Source organism: Suricata suricatta, chromosome 4 (assembly GCF_006229205.1).
Source record: "Suricata suricatta isolate VVHF042 chromosome 4, meerkat_22Aug2017_6uvM2_HiC, whole genome shotgun sequence".
Taxonomy (NCBI): domain Eukaryota; kingdom Metazoa; phylum Chordata; class Mammalia; order Carnivora; family Herpestidae; genus Suricata; species Suricata suricatta.
The window spans coordinates 144,586,992-144,612,991 of record NC_043703.1 but is presented as its reverse complement, the minus strand read 5'-3'; the positions used below and the strand labels follow the sequence as shown (position 1 = coordinate 144,612,991).

At 48.7% G+C, this 26,000-nt stretch overlaps 1 protein-coding gene and 1 long non-coding RNA gene across 6 annotated transcripts in view; one reads left to right on the top strand and one right to left on the bottom strand.

Moving 5' to 3' along the window:
• Positions 1-12,661, bottom strand: part of LOC115290258 — a 60,365-nt gene extending 47,704 nt beyond the window's left edge. For both annotated transcript variants that reach the window (XR_003908031.1, XR_003908029.1), the window contains exons 1-2: positions 12,573-12,661; positions 11,548-11,635 (exon numbers count right to left, since the gene is read on the bottom strand). This is a non-coding gene — a long non-coding RNA (uncharacterized LOC115290258). The remainder of the gene's footprint in view (positions 1-11,547; positions 11,636-12,572) is intronic.
• Positions 12,662-12,815: 154 nt separating this feature from the next.
• MAPRE3 (microtubule associated protein RP/EB family member 3) lies at positions 12,816-24,072 on the top strand. Of its 4 annotated transcripts, XM_029938123.1 has the most exons (8): positions 12,853-12,910; positions 16,976-17,135; positions 19,463-19,590; positions 20,250-20,395; positions 20,992-21,193; positions 22,453-22,607; positions 22,744-22,896; positions 23,143-24,072. In XM_029938123.1, exons 3-8 carry the CDS (start codon positions 19,470-19,472, stop codon positions 23,209-23,211), a joined length of 846 nt encoding a protein of 281 aa, XP_029793983.1. In that variant the 5' UTR covers positions 12,853-12,910; positions 16,976-17,135; positions 19,463-19,469; the 3' UTR covers positions 23,212-24,072. The 4 variants fall into 4 exon arrangements, with proteins under 4 accessions (XP_029793982.1, XP_029793985.1, XP_029793983.1 ...); XM_029938122.1 differs by lacking the exon at positions 16,976-17,135 and having other exon boundaries at positions 12,816-12,910; XM_029938125.1 differs by lacking the exon at positions 16,976-17,135 and having other exon boundaries at positions 12,817-12,910; positions 20,992-21,148.
• The last annotated feature ends 1,928 nt before the right edge of the window (positions 24,073-26,000 follow it).

Here is a 26,000-nt window from a genome sequence, read left to right as displayed (position 1 = left end):
GGGTTGATGAAAGCAGTGTGTTTGGGAAGTTTGTTTTGAAGTGAAGGGCAACAAAGATGAAAGGAGACTAGAGGAGGAATACTGTTGGTCACAGAATGACAATAATCTGGACAAGGATGAGGTCAGTGAGCATGGCTGGGACGAGCTGGACGAGAAGGATCAATGATTTGACAACTTGGCCCGAGCGGGAAGGATAGGAATGGTTCCTACGACATGTACTTTCCATGCAGCATTTCATGGATCCTCACAGACTGTTTTAAAGCACTTCGGTGGTGGGGCATCTGGGTGGCTCATTCGGTTAAGCATCCAATTCTTGATTTTGGCTCAGGTCATGATCTCACAGTTTGTGGGATCGAGCTCCACATCGGGCTCTGCGCTGAGAGCGTAGAGCCTGCTTGGGATTCTCTCTCTCCCTCTCTCTGCCCCTCCCCTCCTCACTGGTATCTCTCAAAACAAATAAACTTAAAAAAAATAAAGTCTTTCAGTGGATAATACAGATTTAAAATATAATTTAGTTCTAATATTTTACCATTAAAAAACTTTTTTTGTCACATTATCATTATCAATGTTCCCATTCCCCAATATTTTTAAACTGTAGTTTGGAAGGAAAAAAAATCATTTTCCAACTTACTAATCTTTCTGCCAATCTCAGTTATTGCTTCATAAAAATAAAGATTCCACAAGACCTTAATTTTGAAGATGCAAATAATACATCTCCACTCATTTATATGGACGGCTGATTTTACACATAAGTGAGTGTGTCTGTTTCAGTATTACGCTTTATGCAGATAATAAAACAATAGAAGCGTACTTCACGGTATCAGGCAAACATTTGCCAGGAGTGTACTGTGAGTCAGGTGTCATGAAAGGTTGTCAGGACTGGAAAGGCATGGACGCTGCTCCCAGAGCTCACTGGTGACCAAGGACGAGAGGCCGGTGAGTAGATAAGAACAGTGCAGGGTTCTTGTAAAATGTGATCGAAGAACAGATACAGGGCTGCAGAGGCCCAGCACGTCCTTGTTGGGCCACGGCCGGAGGAAGCAGGAGGAGGAGCAAAAAAAGGAAAGAGGGACGAAGAGAAAGAAGAAGAGTAAAAGATTTTAAAACAGGGAGGAAAAAGAAGGAGGAAGAACAAAGTATAAATACAAAGTACAAAGAAAAATACCTTACTCTTTGTTACACTTTGTAATGCATAAAGTCCTTTCAGATAGGTTATCTCATTTGATTCCGCCAAGAAGCTTGTGAGAAAGCAAAAAATGTGAGACAGAGGGGAGGAGATGGGAAGGAAGACCCCACAGCCAAGAGCAGAGATGAGCTAGGAAGAGCTCGGAGCCCCTCACGGCCTCTCCCGGCCATCCGAGAGGAGAGTGGGGCCCGATCCCAGCCAGCCAGGTTACAAGCTAGCGCAGACCTTTTACAACCAGACAGACTAGCAAGGAAGGGCTCGAACCACCACTTCAAAGAAGTCTGAACAACCCAAACAAAAAACAAGAGAAGCCTTTAAATGGTTATTTTGGCAACTATTATCAAGGACTGCTTGCTGGCTGACTGACCACAGGCTTCCTTCCATACTTCTCTACCATGTTTTTTTTTTTTTACTGTTTCATTCATTTTTGATACAGAGAGAGACAGAGCATGAGAGGGGGAGGGGCAGAGAGAGAAGGAGACACAGAACACGAAGCAGGCTCCAGGCTCTGAGCTGTCCGCACAGAGCCTGACGCGGGGCTGGAGCCCAGGAACGTGAGATCTGACCTGAGCCGAAGTTGGAGGACTAACTGACTGAACCACCCAGGTGCCCCTACCCTGTTTTTAAAAATATTTTATTGAGTTTTTTTTTAATTTTTAATGTTTATTCATTTTTTGAGAGAGAGAGACAGAACATGAGTTGAGGAGGAGCAGAGAGAGAGGGAGACACAGAATCCAAAGCAGGCTCCTGACTCTGAGCTGTCAGCACAAAGCCCAATACGGGACTCGAACCCACAAACCACGAGATCATGATCTGGCTAAAGTCAGATGCTTAACTGATGAAGCCACCCAGGACCCTCTTAAGAAATATTTTTATTGAGTTTTTTTCTTGTCACAAAAATCACATATGTTCATTGTAAAAAATTTAGAAAATCCAGATAAGCCTGAAGAAGAAAATAAAAATCCCCTAAAACCATGCCGTCAGATAGAACCACAATTATTGTGGTAGAACATATCTTCACATTATTTTTCTATGCCTATTGAAATGCTTCTGCTCTGTAATACCTTACCTTCACTTAATGTATTGTAAACGTCTTTCCATGTCTCCATCAGTCGGGACTGTGTTTTGATACAAATGACAATAAACTCTAAGGACAACTAGCGGTGTTAGTTCATGGCAAACCCCAATCTAAACTAAGCGTGGCTTCAACAAATAATAGGGGTATTTTTCCCACATGGCAGGAGTCTGAAAGTAGGGGGTACAAGCTGGTACAGCTCACGACACCATGAAGGACATTCCAGCTCCTTTGCCAGGTTTCCTCATGTCTCCAGTGGCTCTTCGCTGTAAGGGAAGCTGTGAAGCAAGTATTTCACCTTTCTGACCGCTCTAGTGGGGACAGGCAAGGGGCAGGGTGCTGGGAATGGGCGCAGAGCCAGCCAGCCCGCCAGAGTCGCCCCCTCTCCTACAACAGCGCTCTCTCAGGCAGCGGCGGAGTTCAGGTTGTACCGTGATTTATTTAGCTGTTCATTATTGTTGATCGTTTCTGTTGTTCCCAGTTTTTCATTATTATAAATATGCTTATGTGTAAAGTCTTACACATACTCATAATTATTGCTTTAGTACAAAGTTCCTAGAAATAGAAATAAGGTCAAAGAATATACAATATGTAAAGGCTTTTAATACCTTTTTTTTTTTCTCAACCAAAGACTGTGCTAAATTACACTCCCACCAACCATGTTCCAACATTTGCCTGGACTCTCAGTAAAAGCTGTTTGTTTGTTTGGTCATCATTAAGCTATTGTCCTGTGACCTTTTAACAGATTCAACTCTGAGCTAGCGCGGACCGGATTCTAAAGCTCTGGGTTCCCAGAGCAGGGATCCTGAGCCTGAGCGCTTCAGCCCGCCCCCAGCCTTCTCCAGTGCTGCCTGGAGGTGGCAGCTTGCAAGGTGTCCTCTGCTCCCAGGCACAGGTGTGGGGCCTCATCTTGGCAGGCACTGCAGAGTGCTCGTGAGGTCTCTGGTGAGCATATACCTCACTCATCTGTCCCTTTTTTGAACGTCCTTGCTGCCACCATGAAGTCATCCTCTGGTCCCATCTCTGGTCTAACTCGGTGCTTATCCTGGCTTATTTGGAATTGAGATGCACCAGTATCTGGCCTCTTTTGAAGCAGCTCTTCCCATATCCTCACACATCACTCTTCCCCGAGGTACCTGAAGTAGGGTGGCCTCACAGCCTACCTCATAATCTGTAGCAGAGAGGAGGCCGAGAACGCAGTATCAGGAGATTTGGGGTGGGGGAGAAGCGGGGGTTAAATCATACTAAGCTGCTTTCGCGACATGCTGCAGTTTCCTGGAGGAGGTGGTCAAAAGAGTAAATTATCCTTAGACGTCACTACCCTCTGAAATAGTTATTAACTAGTTAGTCACCACTTGGCCACTGTGTACAGCCCTACTCACTAAACTAGGAGCCCTCCATGGGCGAGAGAAGAATTCCTCTGGCCCAATCATCTTGATGTACATAGTAGGTGCATAGAATCTTAAATATTCATGAGTGTAGCATATGTTCGTGTGTGAACAAATTAGCGAATGATGAATCCAAGCAAGATTCGTGCTCAGTGCAGGAACATAGGCCCCATCTCAGCACCACACCATGACCCCTCTAAAATAAGAAAAAGAAAATTCCAGAATTCTGGTTCCAGGAAGGGAATGATAAGGATTCTATTTGGGTGGTCCCTTTAGAACCTCACCCTGACCTCCAGAGAAGTGACACACAAAATATGAGAAGCGCTATCTTAAGGAAACTGAGTTCTGTGCGAGCTCTCGACGTACGTGGTCTGGAGCTCCTGTCGGTTATCACCACCACAAGGGCAGAGAAAGGAAGAGAAACTAAAACTTAGGAAGCACCCATTCCAAATCCAGCTAAAGCCAGGCTCGTGATGCCCTGGCCAGTCACTGCTATCAAATGCCCAGGTCTGGGCCTTTGCCCAGACCCCTCACTTTTCCCGACTGTGGACCGCTACCTCATAAAATGTGCACAAAATACATCCACTCACAACTTACTTTATTTAACAGTATTACTTACAGTCTCCAGCTGCCTCTCCCTACTGAATTACATTGTTATGTCAAAGACTTTAAAAATTCTCCGTCAGAATTGCTTTACCAACTTCTCACCAATAACTGTAACTCTAAAGCCGGACTGGCTAGGTCCTGTGTGAGTGCCCCGCTTAGGTTAGTTTTAACCTTCATGACCACCCAGCAACACAGCTACTTAGAAGTCATTAGTAAGGTTGAACATTTTTCATATGTCATGTTTGTTAGCCATTTGCACTTCTTCTACAAATGGTCTGTTCAGACCATGTGTGTTTTGGGTGCCCATAAGCCATACACGTAGTGAGTGATGTCCAGAATGCATTTCTATTTCATAACAAGAAACTGAGGCCTCGGGGGGCCACTTTTGCCCAAAGCCCAGAAGATCATGAGAGGCAGGGCTGAGCTGGGTCCTTTGGAGTCTTTTTGTGTGTGTACCATGCTGCCTGTCCACATGGCTAAACATGCCAATTTATTTCATAAGAAATACACTGTAAGACTTCCTATTTTGGGAGATGCAGTTAAAGTTTGCTCTCTTAATTCTTTATTTCTCCTACTTTCAGCAGAATCTTGGGAAACCCTAAGTCATTTTTCCTTTCTTAACCCCTCTCCCCCATGTACCAGGCAAAAATAGGGGCAGGGGGCATTTCTGGGGTAATGTCAGCTTTATCTTGGTTCCCTGGTAATGTCCATCTTCTCCATTGTTACCAAACTTCCACTTTTTTCAAATCAAAATGCATTTTAGTGTAGCTGCGGTATGTCAACAGTATTTTCTTTCATTTTATAATTACCTGACATGAATCTTCAAAACCTTCATATGGGGACATTTTCTAGTATCTCATGGTCAGAATAAATTACATGGACTATCAGGGATTCCATTTAGTAATAAATAAATAAATAAATAAATAAATAAATAGCTATATCTGGGGCCAGTACAAATCAATCCCAGAACCCTAGGTAGATCTTCAGTAAAGGTGTGAATAGTGAGCATTTACTATCAGAATATCCAGATGTTTGGTAGATCAGTGACTTGTGGCCTCTCCAAATGCTATGGCCCAGACAGTTCCCAGAAGAATACATTTATACGGGTAATAAATGTGGAAATATGTTCTCCCTCCCTAGTAATCAAAGCAATGTTTTTTAAATGAACAAAAAAATGTTGGCTTTTACTAAATCAACACATTTTTTAAAATAATCACATTCCATGTTGGTGAGAGTGTATTGAAATGCACTCGAACTTCTGGAAGGAAAGAAATAAAAGGTAAAAAAAAGTCTTTGTAGATAACTGTTAAGCCTTAAAACATGCCATGCCCTTTAACACAGTAATTCCCTCCCCACAGGTAGTAGTATATTTAGACAAAAATTGAATGCTCATAGGTGTTAATTCTAGCACCATCTCAATGTCAAAAATGTCTGACTACCAGAGACTGACTTAATAAAGCATGGAGGGGGCACCTGGGTGGCTCAGTCAGTTAAGTGCCCTGCTCTTGATTTCAGCTCAGGTCACGATCTCATGGTTCATGGGTTCTCGCCATGGGATCCTCTCTCTCCGTCTCTCTCTGCCCCTCCCCTATTTGTGCTCTCTCTCTCTCTCTCTGTCAAAATAAATAAACTTTAAAAAATCTTATAATAAAGCATGGGATATTGTGCCCTATTAATATGATATTTCCTAATAGCCCTACCTAGTCTCCCCAGTGTTGGTGTATGACATCAAGTGAGCTCCTGGGCCTCACCCCTCCCTGAAACCTGCTCCTCCTGTAGTTTCCTCCTTCCTTCCAGTGCTGGAACCAGAAACTGCAGGGTCACCCTTGACTTCTCTTTTCACATCTCACAGCTGGCCTGCAGCAGATTCTGTCTGCTCTCCTTCAGTAGGATTTGCCCTACTTTCCAGGCCTCTTGTAAAGCATGAACTGAAAAGGCTTGAGGAGAAAAGAAAACAACCCTGATTCCCCTTGAGTGGCTAAGGTTTTGATTCTTAAATCAAGGCCAGGGTTTTCTCCTTCTTGAATTATCTAACAATCTCTTTTTCCTAGAGCAGAAGCCGATGGGCCAAATCACCTCATTGAGAACATGACATCTAGAGGTAGGCTAGCAGGATTCAAAGTAATACTGCAATGAATAGAAAAATATGTGATGGAGAAAAATAATAGGATTTCACTGGTGGTGAGCCTACTTACTGAGAAATGTGGTGTGTTTTCAGTGAGCTACAAGTAGTGTATGCCATAAAGGACCACCAATTTAAAGGAGACCCTAAAACCAAGTGTGCAGAAGGCTCCACTAACTTAGCTGCTAGGCTGTTGCCCTCAGGACAGGTGAGCGGGCCCTGCCACAGGGGCAGAGATGCTGCAGTAGACTGTTGATGTCTGATGGTTCCCTTGAAGTTGAGTCATAACACCAAAGGTTTGTCCAGATCTCACATGTACACATCGGTAGAAAGGTTTTGGTAAGGAGGGAAGCCCGAAGTGGGAAGACGTGGAGGGGCTAGCTTAATTCACGAAGGACCTCTTCATGTTTAGATCCCTAAGGAAGAGGTCTGCATCCTGAGGGCTTGGTTAAGTTACAAGTGTGATGATTTAGAAAATTTGGAAAGTTGGGAATGACCTACTGTCTGTTGAAAGTATAGCATTTACCTCCTTGGGGTAAATCATGTCCTCGATAATAAACTTTACTTTGGACAAATTATATTTCTCTTTGGAACACTGTGCCCTCTCTGAAAGAAAACAGCAGATGGCTGGAATCCATCTTAGCGTTTACCTGTCTTTAGAACACAGTGTAAGGTCATTCACTTGAAGAATCATGCAGAAGTTTAAGGTCTTTAAGGCCATGGCTGGGGACTTGTGAGAAACAGGCAAGGCCTCAGGAAGTCTTTAGGGCATAACAGACCAGGTAGGTTGTTCATTTTCCCAGAAGAAGGCAAACAACTGTTGGCTCTTTGGACCTAACAGAACACTAAAGAAAGCAGAACATGTATCTGTAACTGTAAAATATGCACCCTCGGGAGACACTGGAGGTTAGAGTATTTGATTCCGGTCAGGGAATGACTATTCTATTTATGGCCCCAAGGTCCTGAGTAAATCTATATTCCCACCCACTGGGTTTTTTGACTGAAGGGTAGGGGTGTTATAAGGACCGTTCAATGTATGAGTCCTTTCTCTGTTATGCTTTTGACTACTTCAGTCTTTCTTTAACTCTAAGAGAGTATTGTGCAAGTTTGGGTAGGAATTTATTTTTTTTAAATCTTTTGTTTATTTATTATTGAGACTGAGAGAAACAGAGCATGAGTGGGGAAGGGACAGAGAGAGAGGGAGACACAGAATCCGAAGCAGGCTCCAGGCTCTGAGCTGTCAGCACAGAGCCTGATGCGGGGCTCGAACCCACTTACCGTGAGATCATGACCTGAGCCAAAGTCAGACACTTAACAGACTGAGCCACCCAGGCGCCCCTGGGTCGGAATTTAGACAGGCTGTTCTGAACCGTAGTGGATTCAGCCCCAGTAATCCTGCAAACAACTGAATGTTTGAAACTCCATCCCCTGTTTGTTCTAAAGCACTTCTCGATTTTGTTCATATTGAAGGTTCCCCAAATTGATCACTATTATTCTAAAGTATCCTTGATAAAATTGTGCCATCTAGAAAGATAAGTTCACAGATTTGAGTTATAGAGTAAATGTCTCTAAGCAGCAAGAACCTGGCCTGCAGGGGTACAGATGTTAGATTGAACAAACCCATAGTTTTGAGAATAGTCAGTCCAAAGAGTTGCTTGTGTGCCTGTGTCCCCAAACCTAATGCCTGGGCCTTCCAGCTACAAACCCCAACCAGCTGTGTGGCTTCAGAGGACAGAAAAACATGGAGAGATGTTTCCCAGAACCAGACTTTCATGAACAAAGCAAGAGAAGACTGAGGAAAGTTCTCATAGGGTTTTTAGTAATCACCCAAAACTGGAAACACTCAGATATCCTTCAGTGAGTGGATGGATAAAATGTGGCATATCCATACTTGTACCGTTGTTTGGAATACTACTCAGCAACAGAAACGGGTGATTAATGTATGCAACAACTTGGATAGAACCCAAAGCATTATGCTGAGTGGGGGAGGGAGCCAATCTCAAAAGGTTACTGTATAATCCCATTTATGTAGCATTATTAAAATTACAAAATTATAGTGATGGCAAACAGATCAGTGACTTCCATGGGTTAGAGTTGGGGATGAGACATGGATATGGAGGGGCTGTAGAGGGGAGTTTCCTTGAGATTATAGAAGAGTTCTGTGTCCTAGTAGGGTGGTGATTACATGAATCTATACATGTGATGAAATTTCTTAGACTGTACACCAAGAAAGAAAGAAAGAGAGAAAAAGAGAAAGAAAGAAAAGAAAGAAAAAGTGCACGTTAAACTGATTAAATCAAAATAATGTCTATAGCTTAGTTAATAATGTACCAATGTCAACTTCCTGGCCTTCACGGTTGTTATGTAAGATGTTACTGGGGAAGCTGGATGAGGGTGCATGGGAATTCTTTGTCCTATTTTGCAATTGTGAGTCTAAAATCAAAATAAAGAGTTTCCAAAAATTTGGAGGGCACTGATTTCTGCAAGCAGCACTTGGGAATCTCTTCAATTTTTACTAGAAAAGAGAATAGAAAATAAAGCCTCAAGCATTACAAATTTCATGCAGTTTCTCATCACTGTAATTTCATTTGCTGTAATTTTGATTTGAAAATTATGCTGTTTTTTAACCATAATATTGTTACAAATATTTTTGTATTGTCACAAATATATTGTATCCAGGGAAACAAAATTCCCTTGAGTTTACCCCAGATGTAATACCCCCTAACATCTCTACGGAGCTCTTGGTGTGTAGCTCCTGTCTACCTTTCTAACCTCACCTCCTCCTGCTCCCAGCATGCATTCTGGGGTGAACTATTTGTGATCCTCGCCCTCTTCTCTTAACTCTTTGCTTGATGACTTTCTCTTTCAAGACCCACGTCAAACTCGGCTTCCTCTACAAAGGCTTCCCTGACCCAGGAAGCAGGGTTGCTCCCAAAGCATGTCCTTCCTGCCTGTGGGGCTGTAGCATAATGTGGAGCCCTTTGGTTATCTGTTCACTGGCCCAGCTCCCACCCTATCCGTGGACACCTTGAGGGCCCACACTGGGTCCCATTCCTTTCTATAGGCCCTGTGCCTGGCTCAATGCCTGGAATACACACTCCATAAATGGTGGTAAGTAAATGAATGAATCTGAGGCTCTGGAAAGTCCTTAGTAATGAATTTTGTGCATTCTACACTGCCTTAATAGACTTTTCAACAAGATTTTCAGTCAAACTGAGGATCAAAAGAGGTTCTGTTCTGAATAACTACAGTTAAACAGTACAGTAAATGAATACTTAAAATATATTCCAAACATTCAAATTAGTTAAGACTTTCTTACATTTAAATTTTCCCCCCATTCTTTCTTTTCATTCATGACACAGGGTTGTCATAAGCTTTAGAAAGACCGTGAGGTTGGGGCCCCTAGGTGGCTCAGTCGGTTAAGCATCCGGCTTTGGCTCAGGTCATGATCTCACGGTTCGTGGGTTCAAGCCCCGCGTCCGGCTCTGTGCTGACAGCTCAGAGCCTGGAGCCTGTTTCAGATTCTGTGTCTCCCTCTCTCTCTGCCCCTCCCTCATTTGTGCTCTGTCTCTCTCTGTCTCGAAAATAAACTATATTTAAAAAATTAAAAAAAAAAAAAAGAAAGACCATGAGGTTGCACTTGTGAGCCTTTGTGGACAGATAAAGTCTAAAACTTAAGAACAGGATATGGATTCTGAAGGGAGATGTGTGGGACACTGAGATGAAAAGCACAAGCCTACATGAAATCTGTATATTGCTTTCAGCTTTTACCAAGAGTAGCACAGTGTCCCCACCTTGCAGGCAAGTCGCTCACTTTGTTACCTGTGATACGGCAGCAGACATAAATAGCCTGGATGACAAACTCCTGATTTCCCCACTCAGCAGCCTTCTAGGCAAAGGATCTGGGACTCTGTAACTGTCTTTGGGTCTCGCTTCTCTCTCCACCCTGCAGCAGGATGACTCAGATGTTCATCGTTTCTTCTTGCACAATCTAATGACCATTTCTCCATCAGAGGTCTGGTAACTTCATAAAACAGGGCCAATGACCTCCTTGAAACTGGTGCCTCCCTTGGCATGGACACATCACCTACCTCTCCTACCTCCTCCCTTGATCGCATCCCGTAACATTCCTCTAAGATTGAATCACTGGTCTTATGCTCATTTTAAAAAGTAAGAGTAGCACCAAACCTCTTATCTGTGTCTCCACTTTCTCTTTTTCTCTTTGCTGCTTTCTGATATCTTGTCATCTTTAAAGGCCCAAGTTAGGTGCCACCTTCCCCCAGCAATCATCTAACTGAGCCCACACTCATCCTTTGTGCTCTCTTGGAGCTCTCTGTGTAGCACCTCCTCTGTTCTGGTTTGTGGAATCCCTTGTTGTTTTATGAATTACTCTTATTTCTTCAAACAAAGGCTCCTTAAGGACAAGACCCATGTTTTAAAATGATCCTGTGTTCTCAGGGTGCCTCATAAAGTGTTTAGCACCTTGTGTCAGTGGTCAGTAAGTAGTTGATGATTGAGATGAAGACAACGTTACAGTAGCTTGGAAAAGGAAACATAAAGAACACCTCTGAAATTTCTTTACTCTTCTCCTAATGCTCAAGGGCTGTCAGAGCAAGTCATCATGCACCAGGGCTGTGCAGGATCAAACAACTCTTCTTGCCACAGTGTAGTGGTCAAGTAAGAGCATAGGCTGTAGGTTCAAATGGAATGGGTTCATGCTTTAGCTTTTGCCAGTGGTTAAGCTTGAACTTGAGCGAGTCACTTGAACCCAGAGCCTTCATTTCCTCATATTCAAAATCGAGATAATAACTAAGGCTTTTTGGAGATAAAGGCTTTCATCTATAAGAATGTCATTTGTGGTGGGAACTTCAGGACCCATGGTAGACCAAGGGAGAAGCTATTTGAAAGTAGGCAGCCCTTGGGGCGCTTGGGTGGCTCAGTCAGTCAAGCGTCCGACTTCGGCTCAGATCATGATCCCACGGTTCATGGGTTCAAGCCCCGTGTCGGGTTCTGTGCTGACAGCTCAGATCCTGGAGCCAGTTTCAGATTCTGTGCCTCCCTCTCTCTCTGCCCCTCCCCCAGTTGTGTTCTGTCTCTCTCTCTCTCTCTCAAAATAAATGTTAAAAATTTTTAAAACAAGAAAGAAAGAAAGTAGGCAGCCTTACTGTACCCCGTCCAGTGCACATCCTCACTGAGGGGGACCCACTGTTTCCTGCAGGACAGGCAGCTAGAGTCTCAGGGACCTGAAGAGTGACAGTCTGCACGAGAAGACAGGAAACCAAACACTGAAGCTTGTCAAGCTCTAGACATCAGCAGGGCAGACTTTCTGGTGGAAAGGCTAACAGACTAAATGAGAAATCTGTCAAAAGGGCAAGGGAATAAAGCTGGAGAATTCTGAGAGGGATCGGCTGTGGGGCAGAAGAGCTACGGGGGCGAAGGAGGGCTGAGCTTGGGGTCGAGGGAAAGTGGGCTAAACAACCAGTCAGACCCAGTCGTCCCAGAGGTAGGGAGAACATGCCACTTGGTCCAGTGACAACTGCAAGCCACACAGTCTGACGAAACATCGTTTTAAAGGAAGATGAAGTGACACAGCTTGTATTGCCCCCTGAGACACAGACTTGCTTTTGAAGCGTGAAGGATCATTAAGGAAATATCAGACACGCCAGGGCTGCAGAAACCAATGTTCTCTTCTCAACACATCACAGCAGCCGCTGCGGCGTCCTTCCCTGTCTATCCGCAGGCTGCACAGATGGGCCAGCAAGCCACCCCCGCAGAGCAGGGCAGGGGGAGAGGGGCTGAACACAGCTTCCGGGGATGTGGCAACATAACCCAGACCGGCCTGGGGAAGGCTCTTGAAGAGTTGAGACCAGGGGCACCTGGGCGGCTCAGTCAATTGAGCATCTGACTCTTGATTTGGGCTCAGGTTCTGGTCTCAGGATTGTGGGATCAAGCCACGTGTCGGACTCCGTGCTGAGTGTGGAACCCACTTAAGATTCTTTCTCTCTGCCCCTCTCCCTAAGTCTCGCTTGTTTTCTCTCTCTAAAAAAAATAGAGAGAGAGTTGACATCATTGTTCGGCAGGACATTCCAGGACCCCTGGTAACTGGGACTTCCGAGGGGTTCAGGATCTTTGAGAACAGCCACATGCCCTAAAAGTGTTGTGAGGACAGAATCCTAGAGACGCTCCAGTCCCTACCTGAGCCAATACCATCCAGATCCCTGTCCTGGATCTGCAGGATTGGGTGCATGCTGGTTCCCCACCGGCCCTGGAACTAGTCCACCTGCCCTCTCCCTCCCTTTGACTAATTCCGCAGTGAGAGCTGAGCCCCCATATGAGTCAGGTCCTTGCTCAGCCATGAGAAGAAAGTGATTGGCTGGGTCTGCCAGGGCTTTGTGACCCGCTGGCAGGGCTCCTCCAGGCCCTCAGAACCCTCCATGCCTGCCTGCACATATTGCCTCCATCCAACCCCGGAGTAACCTGGATGTGTGACCCAAAGGGACAAGGGGTAGCAATTTTGCAGATTTTCCAGACAGGTGACTTCAGCCCCCCCGGGCCTGGGCAGGAAGGGTTAACCCAATGACAATGGGCATAGCCCCATGTCAGGAGTGGGAAACGTTTTGGCAGACTTCTTAGAGTTGTCCTCTGATCCCACAGCATCTCTTCCAGTCCTCCTGGCCGGTAGGATGACATCTACAAAGTCGAATATATGGGAAATCTGGAGTTGGGAGGGATTGTGGTCAGGGGCCCAGCTTCAGGAAGCCCAGATGGCTGTCCCCAGGCAGAGAGGACAGAGCTCTGTAGTCTCTCTCCCTCGTGGACTGGCCTTCCTTGGTCTCGGAGATCTGAAGCTGGATACATGTTGAGCACCTGCTTCTCAAACAAGTGCCCTTGGGTTCTCACTGTCTGCCCCAGTGATGCTAACAAATATTTGCTGAAAATTGACTGTGTTCTAGGCTCTGCCCAGCCTTGTATATGTGGTTCACCTAATCCTCATAAAGGCTCAATGATGTGGGGGCTGTCCCCATTTTATAGATGAGGAAACCACAGCCCAAAGCCGAACTGCTAGGAAATGTGAGAGCTAGTATTTGAACCCAAGTGTTCTGACTGGAGATCAGTACTCTTAATGTAGCACCTTTTTGGAGGCTGCCCAAGGCATGCCCAACACCCACTGCAGGACTGAAAGACCTGGTGTGCCTTTCATAGGCTGCTGGACAGAGGATAGAGTCCTGGGAATTGCAGGGGGTTCTTCTAGGAACCAAAGAACTGGGGGCTGGATTTCCCTGAATTATCTTCAAGACACATTTGTAGAAGATAGATTTCCACTGACGACCTGAAAACAAAAAGCCAAAATCAGATTTAGGCTAGTGAGCTTTCCGAGTTCTATAGACTTATTTATGACTTAGGGATATACATACGTAGAACTAATGTAGTCCAAGGTATCTGGGAAGGAACTGGATGGTTACTAGAAACTCTTCTGACCATGGGATGTTGAAATGGAGTCATTTTCAAATCTGTAGGCTACAGAATGACTGGCGGTTCTGGTCTCCGGTTGAGACCTGTGGCCACCTTTCCCATCTCCAGTAAATGCACCATGAACCTTACCGTCCTAGCACAGGAAATGACTTAGCAAAATCACCAGCTTAAACCTCCTGAACTTGTCTTTCCCATGACTCCAGACCTGTAGCAGGAGCCATGGTTCTGAAGAGCAGGCTTTTCCTGAGGCCACATTTTCAGTCTGGTCCTGGAATGCGGTTTACAGCTGGCTCAGAGGGTGACCTGCCACAACCCAATCAGGGGCTGTTTCTCCTGAGAGTCCCCATGTGCCAAAGATGATGGTAGAAACACAGGGACAGGGAAGACCTGGCTGTGGTGGCTTTTGAAACAGAGCGTGGCCCCTTGTGTGGTTGGCTACCATTCTCTCGGAAGAGATAAGCAGCTCTTGGCAACAGGTGTGTTAACTTGGAGTTTTCTCCGACTGTTTCTCCGCTTTAATTGAAGGCTATTGGACCACAAAAGGCCAGATGGCATGGATTAATGCTTTATATATCTTTGTCCCCAGAAGCTGATCTGGTTTGAGTCTAGGTCTGAGACAACACCCAATACAAAAAGCCATCAGAAGGTGGATGAGTTTAATGTGTGGCTTCGAGGAATAGAGAGGTCAATGTAGTTCAGTCCAAAGTCTTAGACCCACTGTTCCAGGCCATTCCAGCTGGTCCAGCTCTCAGAGGACGCCTGGGGCAGGAATTCGCACCCCATTCTACCCCCTGGGCCCTGACACCACGAGACCACGAGCTTTTGACAGAAGCAGGCTTTTTCTTTGAGGGACCAGATCAAAGTTAGGGGCTCTCTTTTTCTAAGTTGAGCTAGGGAGAGGAGGATTTGAGGATGGGGGAAATGTTAACGAGGCTTTGCTCAGGACCTGGCTGCCACCTGCTGGCCATAACTTAGTTGTATTCGCAGTGCCAAGTGTAGGAAAGGAAAATGAAATCTTGCCCGGCCTATCAGGATGGGGGATAAGGGAGCTAGGAAGCTGTTTCTCTGGGACCCTCTAGCCAGTATGACAGAAAACCCTTGCAGAGACTCCTGGGTACCTTAGATGAGTCCTCTTGAGCTGATCCTGACCCTGACTCTGACCAAGGCAGAGAGTAGCCAGTCCTGAGTGGAAATAATGGCTCTGTTCTGGTATCAGCCTCCCACCTACACTCACCCCACTCTCCCACCCCACTCCACCACACCCTCACCCTCTTTCCCAAAAGCCCCACAGGAGGTAACAACATGATTGTTGGCCCTGAAAGGAGACATTTTTTCAACTTCCTTCTTATAGACCCTGTTGCCACTTTGGGGACCCATCATCAGGCACAGACAGAACTGAGAATTTCTGGCCAAGCTGAGAATCTGACTTTGGCATTTTTCAAGTACCTGTATAGCTCTTGGTGGCTCTTGGAGCCCTGATAGCAAGGTCTTTAGTTGTATTCTGTAAAGAAAACTAGACATTTCCCCCATGTACCAAGGAGGAAGATGGCTAACACTTTCCCCCCAGGGAGGTGGCAAAACATCCCACCATCCAGGCTATGCCATTGCAGTGTGAGCCAGGCAGTCCCAACCAAGGCCCCGTATCAGATGAGGATCAGAATCACCTGGAGGGGTGTGTGCGTGCACACGCATAATACACATGTGATGTGTGTGTGTATATGTATGTGTATGTAACTTATACAGGTGACTCTTGAACAATACAGGTTTGAACTGTGCAGGTCCACTCCTATGTATATTTTTTTCTCGATACACACAGTGGGCTACAGTAGGCTACTGTATGTACGTATTTTCTTTTCCTTGTGATTTTAATACCATTTTCTCTTCTCTAGCGTACTTTATTGTAAGAATACAGTATAAAAAATTTTAAAATTAAAAAAAGAATACAGTATATAAAACATATACAAAATGGGTGTTGATCAACTGTTTATGTTATCAGTAAGGCTTTTGGTCAACAGTAGACTATTAATAGTTAAATTTTGAGGGAGTCCAAAGCTATACACAGATTTTCAACTGTGGAGGGAGATCAGAGTCCCTGACCCCTGTATTGTTCAAGGGACAACTGTATATATACACTACCTGTTGTATGTTATATATAAATATATATTAATAAATGTTATATGTAGTATATTATATATAGTTGTATACATAATATATATAATAGTTATACATAATACATATGTAGTTATACACACACACACACACACATGCGCATGTACTTGGGCATCACTCTGACCTACTAGAAAGTCTCTGAAGGAGAATCTGATGTACTCTTCTAAGGAACCCAAAGAAGGCTGGGAGATTCTTGAATTAGTCCTGGAGTACTAATTTTGACCCGAACCAATGCCTCTGCTTTTATTCAATAATCAGTCCTTGAAACTCATATGCTAAACAGGAAAAGAAAAGAAAAGGAAAGGAAAGGAAAGGAAAGGAAAGGAAAGGAGAAAAGAAAAGAAAAGAAGAAAAGAAAAGAAAAAAGAAAGGAAAGGAAAGGAAGAAGAAAAAGAATCTCTAGAGTGCCTCAGGAATTCCCACAGCTAAGACCCCCGCCCATTATCTCCTGGAACCCTCGCTGACCCCTGACCCGCCTAGAATGCAGAGCCATGCCCCCCCTCCACACCCCTTCCCATCACCCTGCCCCAGGGACCTGAGGGAGGAATCATCCCCTAGCTCAAGCTAGTGGAAGGCCAGTATCCACAACAGCCTGTGCCCCGTGCACTCCACTCCGGAAGGCCTCTGCAACCCCCCTCCCCCGCCTGCCCCGGAGGCCTGGCAGGGTCTGACCACTCCTGTGAGGGCCATTCAAGCCCATTTCTTTCTAACCCTGCCAGCTCTCCCCTGCCTGACTTCCTGTCACACCTATTGTTTTCACTTAGCTTTGGGGCATTTGGTTTTACTATTCTCCTGTGAGTTTTTCCAGTAAGACTATAAATTCCCTAAGGTGGGGGGCAAATCTTTTCTATTTCTCACAATCCCTAACTAAAGAGTCCTCAAAATAAAATGCACTTTTATTTTGATCTACCCGTTCTGCCTCTTTGTCAAGTTTGGTGTCCATCCATTCCCACTAGCTTACTGATGCCAGGCGAGTTTCCTAGGCACTCAGAAGCAGTCTCCCAAATCCAGTCTCTGCGATGATTGGAGAATTCATGGAGATTTGGTCTGGAACCACAAGTGAAGGAAACATAAGCTTGCCGTTGAGGAACTTACATCTAGGTGGAAGGGACAAACGTAAGTGATTTCAAGAGAGTTGACAAATGCTGCGACTGGGCCACGCTCCGGGTGCTATAGAAACAGAGAGGGTCAGGGCAGGGGTTCAGAGACAGTGTCCTGCGGGAGCTGATGCCCACACTGAGTCCTAAAGGTTGACTGGGGGAGGGGGTCCAGGCCAGAAAGTGATGAAAGATGATTCACACTCAAAGCCCGGGAGAGGCCATGAGGAGGCATCACTCAGTCATTCAACAGTTTTGCTGAATACCTTGCCTGCGACTGGCCTGGAAACCCCACTCCTGGCTTTAAGGCCTTTATGGACAAGGGGGGCTGGCATTTAAACAAGTCCTGTGGCTAGAGCAAGGGTCAGAACACAGGGCACCGGGCTCAAAACTGCTGTGCAAGAGGAGACTCGAGTGCAGTCAAAATCACCTCGGAAATCTCTGGAATTCCAAGTTCCTGAGTCCTTAGGAGCTCCCAAGACAATACAATAATTTTTGTTTCTGTTGGCTTTTTGCCCTGCCGGACCTCCCTTTCCCAGGGCAACAAAGGGCAAAGCGAGAGGGTTTCTCTCGATTTTTCTCAAAAATGCCATTGAAGTTAAATGTGCACGTAGTGAAGTTCCATTATGTATACTTGGGGTGGAGGGCGTGGGGAGGCACAGCCCAGTGGATGCCAGTGGAGCCTCCTTTCTAAAGCGGCTTCTCCAATCTGCGCCTGCAGACTCTGCAGGAGGAGGAAAGGGAAGTGGTCTGGGTATGTCTCTCCTTTGTGGAGACACTTTATGTATTAAACCTAGAGAAGTATTCTTCAGTCCGAAATAAGCACGCTCACAATTCTCAAAACACGCTGTCCTTCCGTCTATCTTCTGTTTGTCCACTTCTGATAAAGACCTAGTTCCAGGTTATACTGCCCCATTAACAGTGCGAGTCAGTGATAACAGCGGCTGACACTTGGCTGACGGGCCTCTGGAGGGGGAGGGTAAGGAGGAGCTCATGCCCACTGGCCAGAAGGGGGCGCCGCTGCGCAGCCCCAACCATTGGTTGCTGAGCAGAAACAAAGGCCCTGGGCTGCCAAAAGCCAGAAACCTCAAGTCTTTTGTGTGAGACATCCCAACGTTCAAATATTGGGCACTAATTCAAACATGCTTCCAACCCTGTAAATGCTGAACAGCTCAAGTCTATGAGGCAGATTCAGTCAGTGGGTATCTTGTTCATGACCGCTACGGAGCATGGTGTGGTTTGGGCTATTTTTACTTAGATTCTGATTGCAGCAGCAACAGGGATGTGCCAGGAGAAAGACTGGAGGCTGGGAGCACTTTAGGAGACTACTGCTGGCCTCGGCCAGAACGTGCATGCATAGCCACGCCCACAAGCAGCAGGAGAGGTGGGCAGAACAGGGCACACTGATGCAGAGCCGCAGGACTTGACGAATGATTGGATATGAGGGTGAGGGGCCTTAGGCTATGTAGGATAACCCCGGGTTTCTAACGTGCGTGATTGGGTGACCTGTGGTGACGTTCGCTGGGATAATGAGTATAACAGGACAGGCACGTATTGAGGGGAGGTTCTAGACAGGCAGAGTTCAGGTGCTTATGGGTCAGCCAGCGGGCCACTGGCCACAAAAATATGGGGTTTCAAGTCAAGGGAGACGCAAAGGTTGGTCAGCTTTCTAAAACACAAATCTGGTCGGGTTACTGCCTGCTTAAAATCCTCTAATGGCTTTCTGTTGTCTGAACAGAAAGTCCAGACTCCTCCTCGTGGAAAACAAAACCCTTTGCACTCCATTCCTGCCAACCTCACTGTACCACACCCCAACACAAAAACCTGCTCCCCAGGCCTGCTGAACAATTCAGAATCCCAGAATAAGCCATGCCTTGGTTCTTGCTAGTCCTTGGGCCTGCAGGACCCTTCCACCCCATCCCTTTGCATGTTTGGAAAACTCCTAGTTCTTTCAGACTCCAGCATCTCTGCTCCAAAGCCTTCGCTGACCTTTTCAAGCTGCAGAGATCACTCCCATCTTTGTGTTGGCTCTAAACTTTGTATGTGTTGCTTTTACTGCCCTGTCACTCCCTTCCGTGGGGGTCTGCCTGTCTGTAAACTCCTTGAAGGCAGAGACCACATCTTACTTATCACCAGTTTCTTAACACACATCTGGCATATAGCAGACACTCATTAACCTCGAGAGGGAAATGCCTGCCGGGTTTTCCAGGAAGGAAAACCGCAAGGCTGGTCTGGAGGAAGATGCTTTTCACTTCCCCAGTTACTGTCCAGCACCTTCTCTCCTTACAGTTAAAGAATGGCACAAGGCCCCTGGGTGCTGACCTCGCCTGTCTTCTCTCTTTGCAGCTGGGGTATGGCCGTCAATGTGTACTCCACATCTGTGACCAGTGAAAATCTGAGTCGCCATGATATGCTTGCATGGGTCAATGACTCCCTGCACCTCAACTATACCAAGATAGAACAGCTCTGTTCAGGTAGGAGCCTGGGTGTGGGGAGAGAGGGGCCCAGGGGAGGGAAGAGGTGCGAAAGTAGGAGGCAGAAGGACCAGAGCAGAGAATGCAGTTTGCGATTAGGGTTAAGGAGGTGAGCAGTGGAGCCCTAAACTAGTCAAAGTGCTTGGAGGTGAAGGAAATGAGGGTTGCGGGGAATGGGAAGAGTCCAGGGTGAAGAGCAGGAGAGGCTCAGGGAAGGGCTGCAGGAGGCCAGCGGCTGGGGGTGTCCCGAGAGCTAGGACAGGCAGCGAAGCCCGCGGTTAATAGCATGAGGTCCAATCTAGCCACGCTGGGCCCAAATCTCAGCTTCTTACAGTGCAGTCCTGGGCAAATCACTAGGTCCCAGTCTTCCCATCCCTAAAATGGAGAGAACATGCCCTGTCAAACTAGGGTTGCTGTTAGGATTACGTGACACCTATGCAGCGTGTGGTATGGTGCTAGCACGTGACTGTGTCAGTCCGTCATAATTGCTCTTATTCTCAGAGAGCTGGGGGTGGTGGGGTGGTTCTGGACATATCTATCCTATGCGTAGGACTGACTCTGCCAGGACAAGGAGAGAGGAGACAAGACTGGGTAGTTTGGGGGCACAGCCTTGGTAGGGGAGTGGCCAGACCCCCTCAGGCAGCTGTGCTTCTCCCCAGGGGCAGCCTATTGCCAGTTCATGGACATGCTCTTCCCTGGCTGTGTGCACTTGAGGAAGGTGAAGTTCCAGGCCAAACTAGAGCATGAATACATCCACAACTTCAAGGTGCTGCAAGCAGCTTTCAAGAAGATGGGTGTTGACAAAGTAGGTGCCTGCGCTCCGGGGTCCCCCCTGAGGAGCTGTGTGACCCTGGGGAAGAAGATGACCCGCCAGCCGGGGCAGCAGGGGCCGCTGGGGTCACTCCAGCTCTCACGCATCTCTCCACCCTCCCCTACTCTCCAAAGGGAATGTCCCCCAGCTCAAGGCATGGTGAAAACCCTCACTTGACATCCTATCCTGACGACATTCCTACCCCTTCCTTCTCTCCGACCCTGTCCATCTCAGCAGCTGAGGCTCAGTGTACCGCTCCTATTAAGGTCCTTCTCTGTGGGGCCTAACAAAAATCTCTTGGCTCACTCTCCTGCCTCAGTGGCCCCCAGCCCCTGGCAGCCCCCACCCCACCCGCACACAGCAGTGCCAAGGGCCGCAGCCAGCTCCTCCCGTGCTTGGAGGAGCGGGCTGTCTCTGGACGCCAGGCCCAGGCCACAGCACACCGGCCGCAGGAGGGGCCCCGTGGAGAAGGTGGACGATGGCTGCCGCCCAGGAGCTGGCTTTCCTGAGAGCAGTGGACCCTCTCACAGAGAAAGGCAGCTCTGCGGCCGCAGGTGGCTAAAGTTCTCTGCTTGTGTGGTCTATTTCAGATAATTCCCGTAGAGAAATTAGTGAAAGGAAAATTCCAAGATAATTTTGAGTTTATTCAGTGGTTTAAGAAATTCTTTGACGCAAACTATGACGGAAAGGATTACAACCCTCTGCTGGCGCGGCAGGGCCAGGACGTAGCGCCCCCTCCTAACCCAGGTGATCAGATCTTCAACAAATCCAAGAAACTCATTGGCACAGCAGGTAACGTGCCCGAGCTGGGGGAGGGAGTATGAGGGGCCGGGCCGGCAGGGCTCCGCAGCCACGAGTGCCCCCTGGGCCACCGGCCCGGCCCCGACAGCCTGGAGGAGACTGTTATCACGGAGTTCAGATGACGCCACCTGCTGCCCACCTAGACCAGGGGGGTCACAGTAGGGAGGACAGGGCTGGAAAGATTGCTACACACAGAGAGCCACCGGCACCAGCCATGGAGGGAGGTGGGCAGTGGTGGTGGGAGGCCCAGGGCACCTGCTTTGTGCCTTGAGAGGACGGGGCAGCATGTGACGTGGTTCATCTGACCAGGTCCATCCAGGCCAGGGGCCTGGTGCCAGCACCACACACCCTCCTTGCCCCCTGCCCACTGGACACCCAGGGACAGGACTTGGCCAGGCTTCCCCCTTTGGGATCCAATCTTCCCCTGTGGCAAAGGCCGTGGCCCTGAGTCCTAAAGAGATGAGTCTTTTGAAAGGAGGCTGTGCCTGGGTTCTGGAGGAGAAGGGAGAGAAGCAATGGGGCCTTTGGGGGACGAAAGGGCTGGGGAGAGGCAGAGAAAGGAGCAGCCCCAGCATCTGAACCCGTCATAGCAGAGCCGCTCCTACATCTGCGCTGCCGCCCCGCCTGGGCCTGCCCCCCCGTCCACCTGCTTGCTTTGTGTTAGAAGCAGCCAGCTCTGCGTAGGGAGCAGCCACAGCGAGAAGACAAGTGGCCACAGCATGCCGGGCTTGCGGGGGAGGAGCCGGGGTCCCTGAGCACACAGCACAGAGCCCATCCTGAGGCAGAGATGCCAGGAGGGGCAGGGGCCCTGAGACTGAGTTCACCTTCTGTCAGGAAAGACCCAGCAAGGGCCAGATTTGAGACCCCGCACCAGCTGCCTTTCCTCAGACTCTGGCTGATGGTACAAGAGGGCCCAACCCTCCCAGCCCCGCTTCCCAAATCGGCCTTCCCGGTCCCCCTCATCTCTCCCGCAGGCCAGCTGTCCTCCACCCCCACCCCTCATACCTTCTTTGCTTCCCTACAGTCCCTGCTCTCCCAGGCTTGCCGAGAGCTGCCCGGCTGCTGTGGTGTCAGTGTGGCCATGGCTTGAGGCCTAGATGTAGATGCCCCTCCTGAGTGGGAGAGGAGGGGAGGGCAAGAGTGCCTGCCTTTCGCATGGGCCTGCCCCCGCAGTCATCACACCAGGCTGTCTCAGGCCACGCGAGCTGCAGGCTCACGTGGCCCCTATCCGTCCTTTCTCCTCTGGGCAGTTCCACAGAGGACGTCCCCCACAGGCCCCAAAAATATGCAGACCTCCGGCCGGCTGAGCAATGTGGCCCCACCCTGCATCCTCCGGAAGAACCCCCCATCAGCCCGGAATGGTGGCCATGAGACCGATGCCCAGATTCTTGAACTCAATCAGCAGGTGAGCAGGGTGGGCGAGGGTCACTAAGAGAGCCCTCAACGAAACCCAGGACCTTGGGGTGCCGGGGCAGGCAGGGGGGGTGCGGGGTGTCCGGGGCAGGTATCTCCAGCCTGAACACTACCTTGTCCCCAAGCAGCTATTGGATTTGAAGCTGACGGTGGATGGGCTGGAGAAGGAGCGCGACTTCTACTTCAGCAAACTTCGAGACATCGAGCTTATCTGCCAGGAACATGAAAGTGAGAACAGCCCTGTTATCTCGGGCATCATAGGCATTCTCTACGCCACTGAGGTGAGCTCTACCTTCACCCACTCGTGTCCCAGGCCTACTGGGCCCTCCCCATGCTGCCCCGCGCCCCCTGCTACCAGGGATAGCCCCCGAGGGGCCTGGGGAACTGGGGTGAGGGGAGCTCGCCAAAGTCAGAGCCCAGGGTCCCACAGAGACCAGCAGGGGAGGCATGACTAGCCCCCAGCAGACATCTCCGCCTCTGCCTGGCCTGCCCGGCTCACCACCTCCCTCTCCCTTCCCGCCCTCCAGGAAGGATTTGCACCCCCCGAGGACGATGAGATCGAGGAACACCAACAGGAAGACCAAGACGAGTACTGAGGGTGGCTCCAGCCCTGGCTGACTGCTCAGCTGCCCCCTGCCGCCCCACCCCGCTCCCGCCCCACATTATAATCCTTCCCTTACAGCCGGTTGGCCGGGTGCTTTGTGTCAGTGCCCAGCACTGGGGAGGCAGGCCAGCAGCCAGGCTTGTGGGGACGGGGCAGGTGAGCAGGCAGAGGCCCGGCGGGCGGTGGGCGAGGCCTCTGTCCACTCCTCCACCCTATTTATTTTTGTTGTCTCTACGCTGTGTCAGCCCACACTTCCCAGGGCGGCGCTGTCACCGCCTGCCCCGGCCAGCCGCCCGCTCCCCTGACAGCCAGCAGCTGTATATTTGACAAAGTCATTGGTATATTTTTACTTACTGGATTTTCCTTGCACTTTACCTGTTCTTTTCCCAGGCCTGACAGCATGGGGCTCGGGGGCAGTGCGCCTGGCCTGGCTTCCCTACCCCGTTGCTGGGAGCCTCGGCAGGACTCATCCATTCTTATTTATTTTGTCTTTCGACTTCCCAGTAGTTGAGGGGAAGGCTGATGTTGGGAGAGGGATGAGGGGACTGGGGGGGGGGTGCCTGAGGCCCCGGTGGTCAGGGAGAGGGAGGGGGAGCATGTGAGGGATGAAGATGACCTCCTGGCACCAGGCTCACCCCTCCTCAGCCCCCCTGCCCCAGCACCGAAGCCCAGCACTGCCCCCGGGCCCCCAGCCACTCCTTCTGCCGCTTGGTTCATACCACACAGACTCTGCCTGGACCTTCCTGTACGTCTGCCTCCCATCCGCCCTCCTCCCTGACCTCTGCCCCCTCAGGCCACCCAGCCTGCATATATGTTCACTTTTATTTAAATAAACTTGTGTGGTAAAAGTCCATGCCCTGCCTCCCTTGAATGAGCCACGGCCTCGGTCTCAGTGCTTTCCTCCTCCTGAGCACTGCCCTCTCCAGAGGTGACGGTCACGGAGCACTGCACCGCTGCCATGCTCTGTCATGCTAGAAACTGCCAGTGGCACGTGGCCTCAGAGGCCAGCTCTGACCCGGTCCCCATCCCTCAACACGGGTTCCAGGGCTCTAAGGAAGGAAGACATGGAGCTCCCAAACCCCCAATCCCTGTGAAGGAACAAAGTTGGGGGCCGTGGCTGTGACAATGGGCCACCCAGTAAAGTGGCTGGGGGTGGGGGCAGTAACAGAGTGGCCTGGCCGAGGCGGGGCTTTGTTTCAGTCTCCTTTGGGCCAGTCAAGCCACATATTGATACATACCTCACCACTGTGATCCAGCTGGGGACAAGGCATCATGTGACAGAGAGAGCTGAGTGGGTTCCAAAGAGCAAGGAGCTCTGGGTGCTGAAGCCTAGGACAGTGATGCCCCCGCGGCTCCTCCTCAGAACAAGCTCTAAGGAACCAGGAGTCAGGAGGCTTCACGTCACCCACACAGCGCTCCATTCCTGGTGCTCCGGCAAAGGCAACCAACGTCCCGGAAGCCCAAAAGGGACCCAGGACCATTCAGACAAAGTCAGCTCATTTACTGATGAAGGGACCAAGGCCTGCTGTGACATGACTTGCTTAAGGTGGTAGAAATCTGGATTAGACTTCAGACCTCCTGACTCATGACTCAGCACTCATCCCCAAAGACCACGGAGGTGTGACCTCCAGAATGTTCTGTAGCTGCAGGCTAGTAGTCCTTGTAGGGGTTTCTTCCTCATCCTGAATATTATCGAATTGGGGCTGATTCTCCAGGGAGCCTGCTCCGTGAGTTCCAGCAGACCACTACCATGTCTCTAATGACCCGAGAGAAGCCTTAAAGAAGCAATTCATTCCTGTCCATTCCTCATTCACTTCGCCACCTCCTTTTGATCCAACACCCACATAGATACTTCTAGCCCCATTCTACCTCTGTGGTCCTCCAAGTTCCTTGCCTGCTTTTATTGATCCTTCTGATTTTTAATTCCCTTGCCTAATTTCAAAGGGCTTTCCCTCCATTATTCCAGGTAGATAGTGTAAGAGGCTAAAGTAGGGGCGCCCCTGGGTGGCTCAGTCAGTTAAGCATCCGACCTCAGCTCAGGTCGTGATCTTGTAGTTTATGAGTTTGAGCCCCACGACGGGCTCTGTGCTGACAGCTCAGAGCCTGGAGCCTGTCTTCGGATTCTGTGTCTCCCTCTCTCTCCACCCCTTACCCGCTCGCTCTCTCTCTCTCTCTCTCTCTCTCTCTCTCTCTCAAAAATAAAGATTAAAAATAATAATAAGAGGTTAAAGTAATTGTTCTGTGTGGCCCTAGCTCTTCAAGCCAAGACCTCACCCTGCCAGCAAAGTGGGTGTGGTAGGCAAAACAATGCTTCCTCCCTAAAGGTGTCCATGTTATAATTCCCAGTACTTGTAATGTGTTAGGTTACATAATAAAGGGAAATCAAGGTTGCAAGTGGAATTAAGTCACTAAAATATGGAGAGTATTGTGGGTTATCCAGATGGGCCCAATGTAATCACAGGGCCCATAAAAGTGGAAGGGGAGCAAAGGAGGAGTGATGCCCTTGTGAGAAGGACTCAATCCACTGGCTTTGAAGATGGAAGGGACCTAAGCAAAGAAACTCAGGCAGCTTCTAAATGCTGGGAACGGCAAAAAACCAGATACTCCCACAGAGCCTCCAGAATGGATCACTGTCCTGCAGACCCCGTATTTTAGTCCAGTGAGATCCTTCCAGACTCTCCACCTCTGTAAGAACTGTAAGATAATAACTGTTGTTTTAACCCACTAAGTTATGGCAAGTTTGTTATAGCAGCAATACAAATCTAACGTTGGAAGTCACTC

Excerpts from the sequence above, each read along its gene's own strand:
- MAPRE3 (XM_029938122.1), top strand. The coding sequence starts at position 19,470 with ATGGCCGTCAATGTGTACTCCACATCTGTGACCAGTGAAAATCTGAGT. Across the intron at positions 21,194-22,452 it reads GAAACTCATTGGCACAGCAG|TTCCACAGAGGACGTCCCCC; the intron begins GTAACGTGCCCG and ends TCCTCTGGGCAG. Across the intron at positions 22,897-23,142 it reads GCATTCTCTACGCCACTGAG|GAAGGATTTGCACCCCCCGA; the intron begins GTGAGCTCTACC and ends CCCGCCCTCCAG.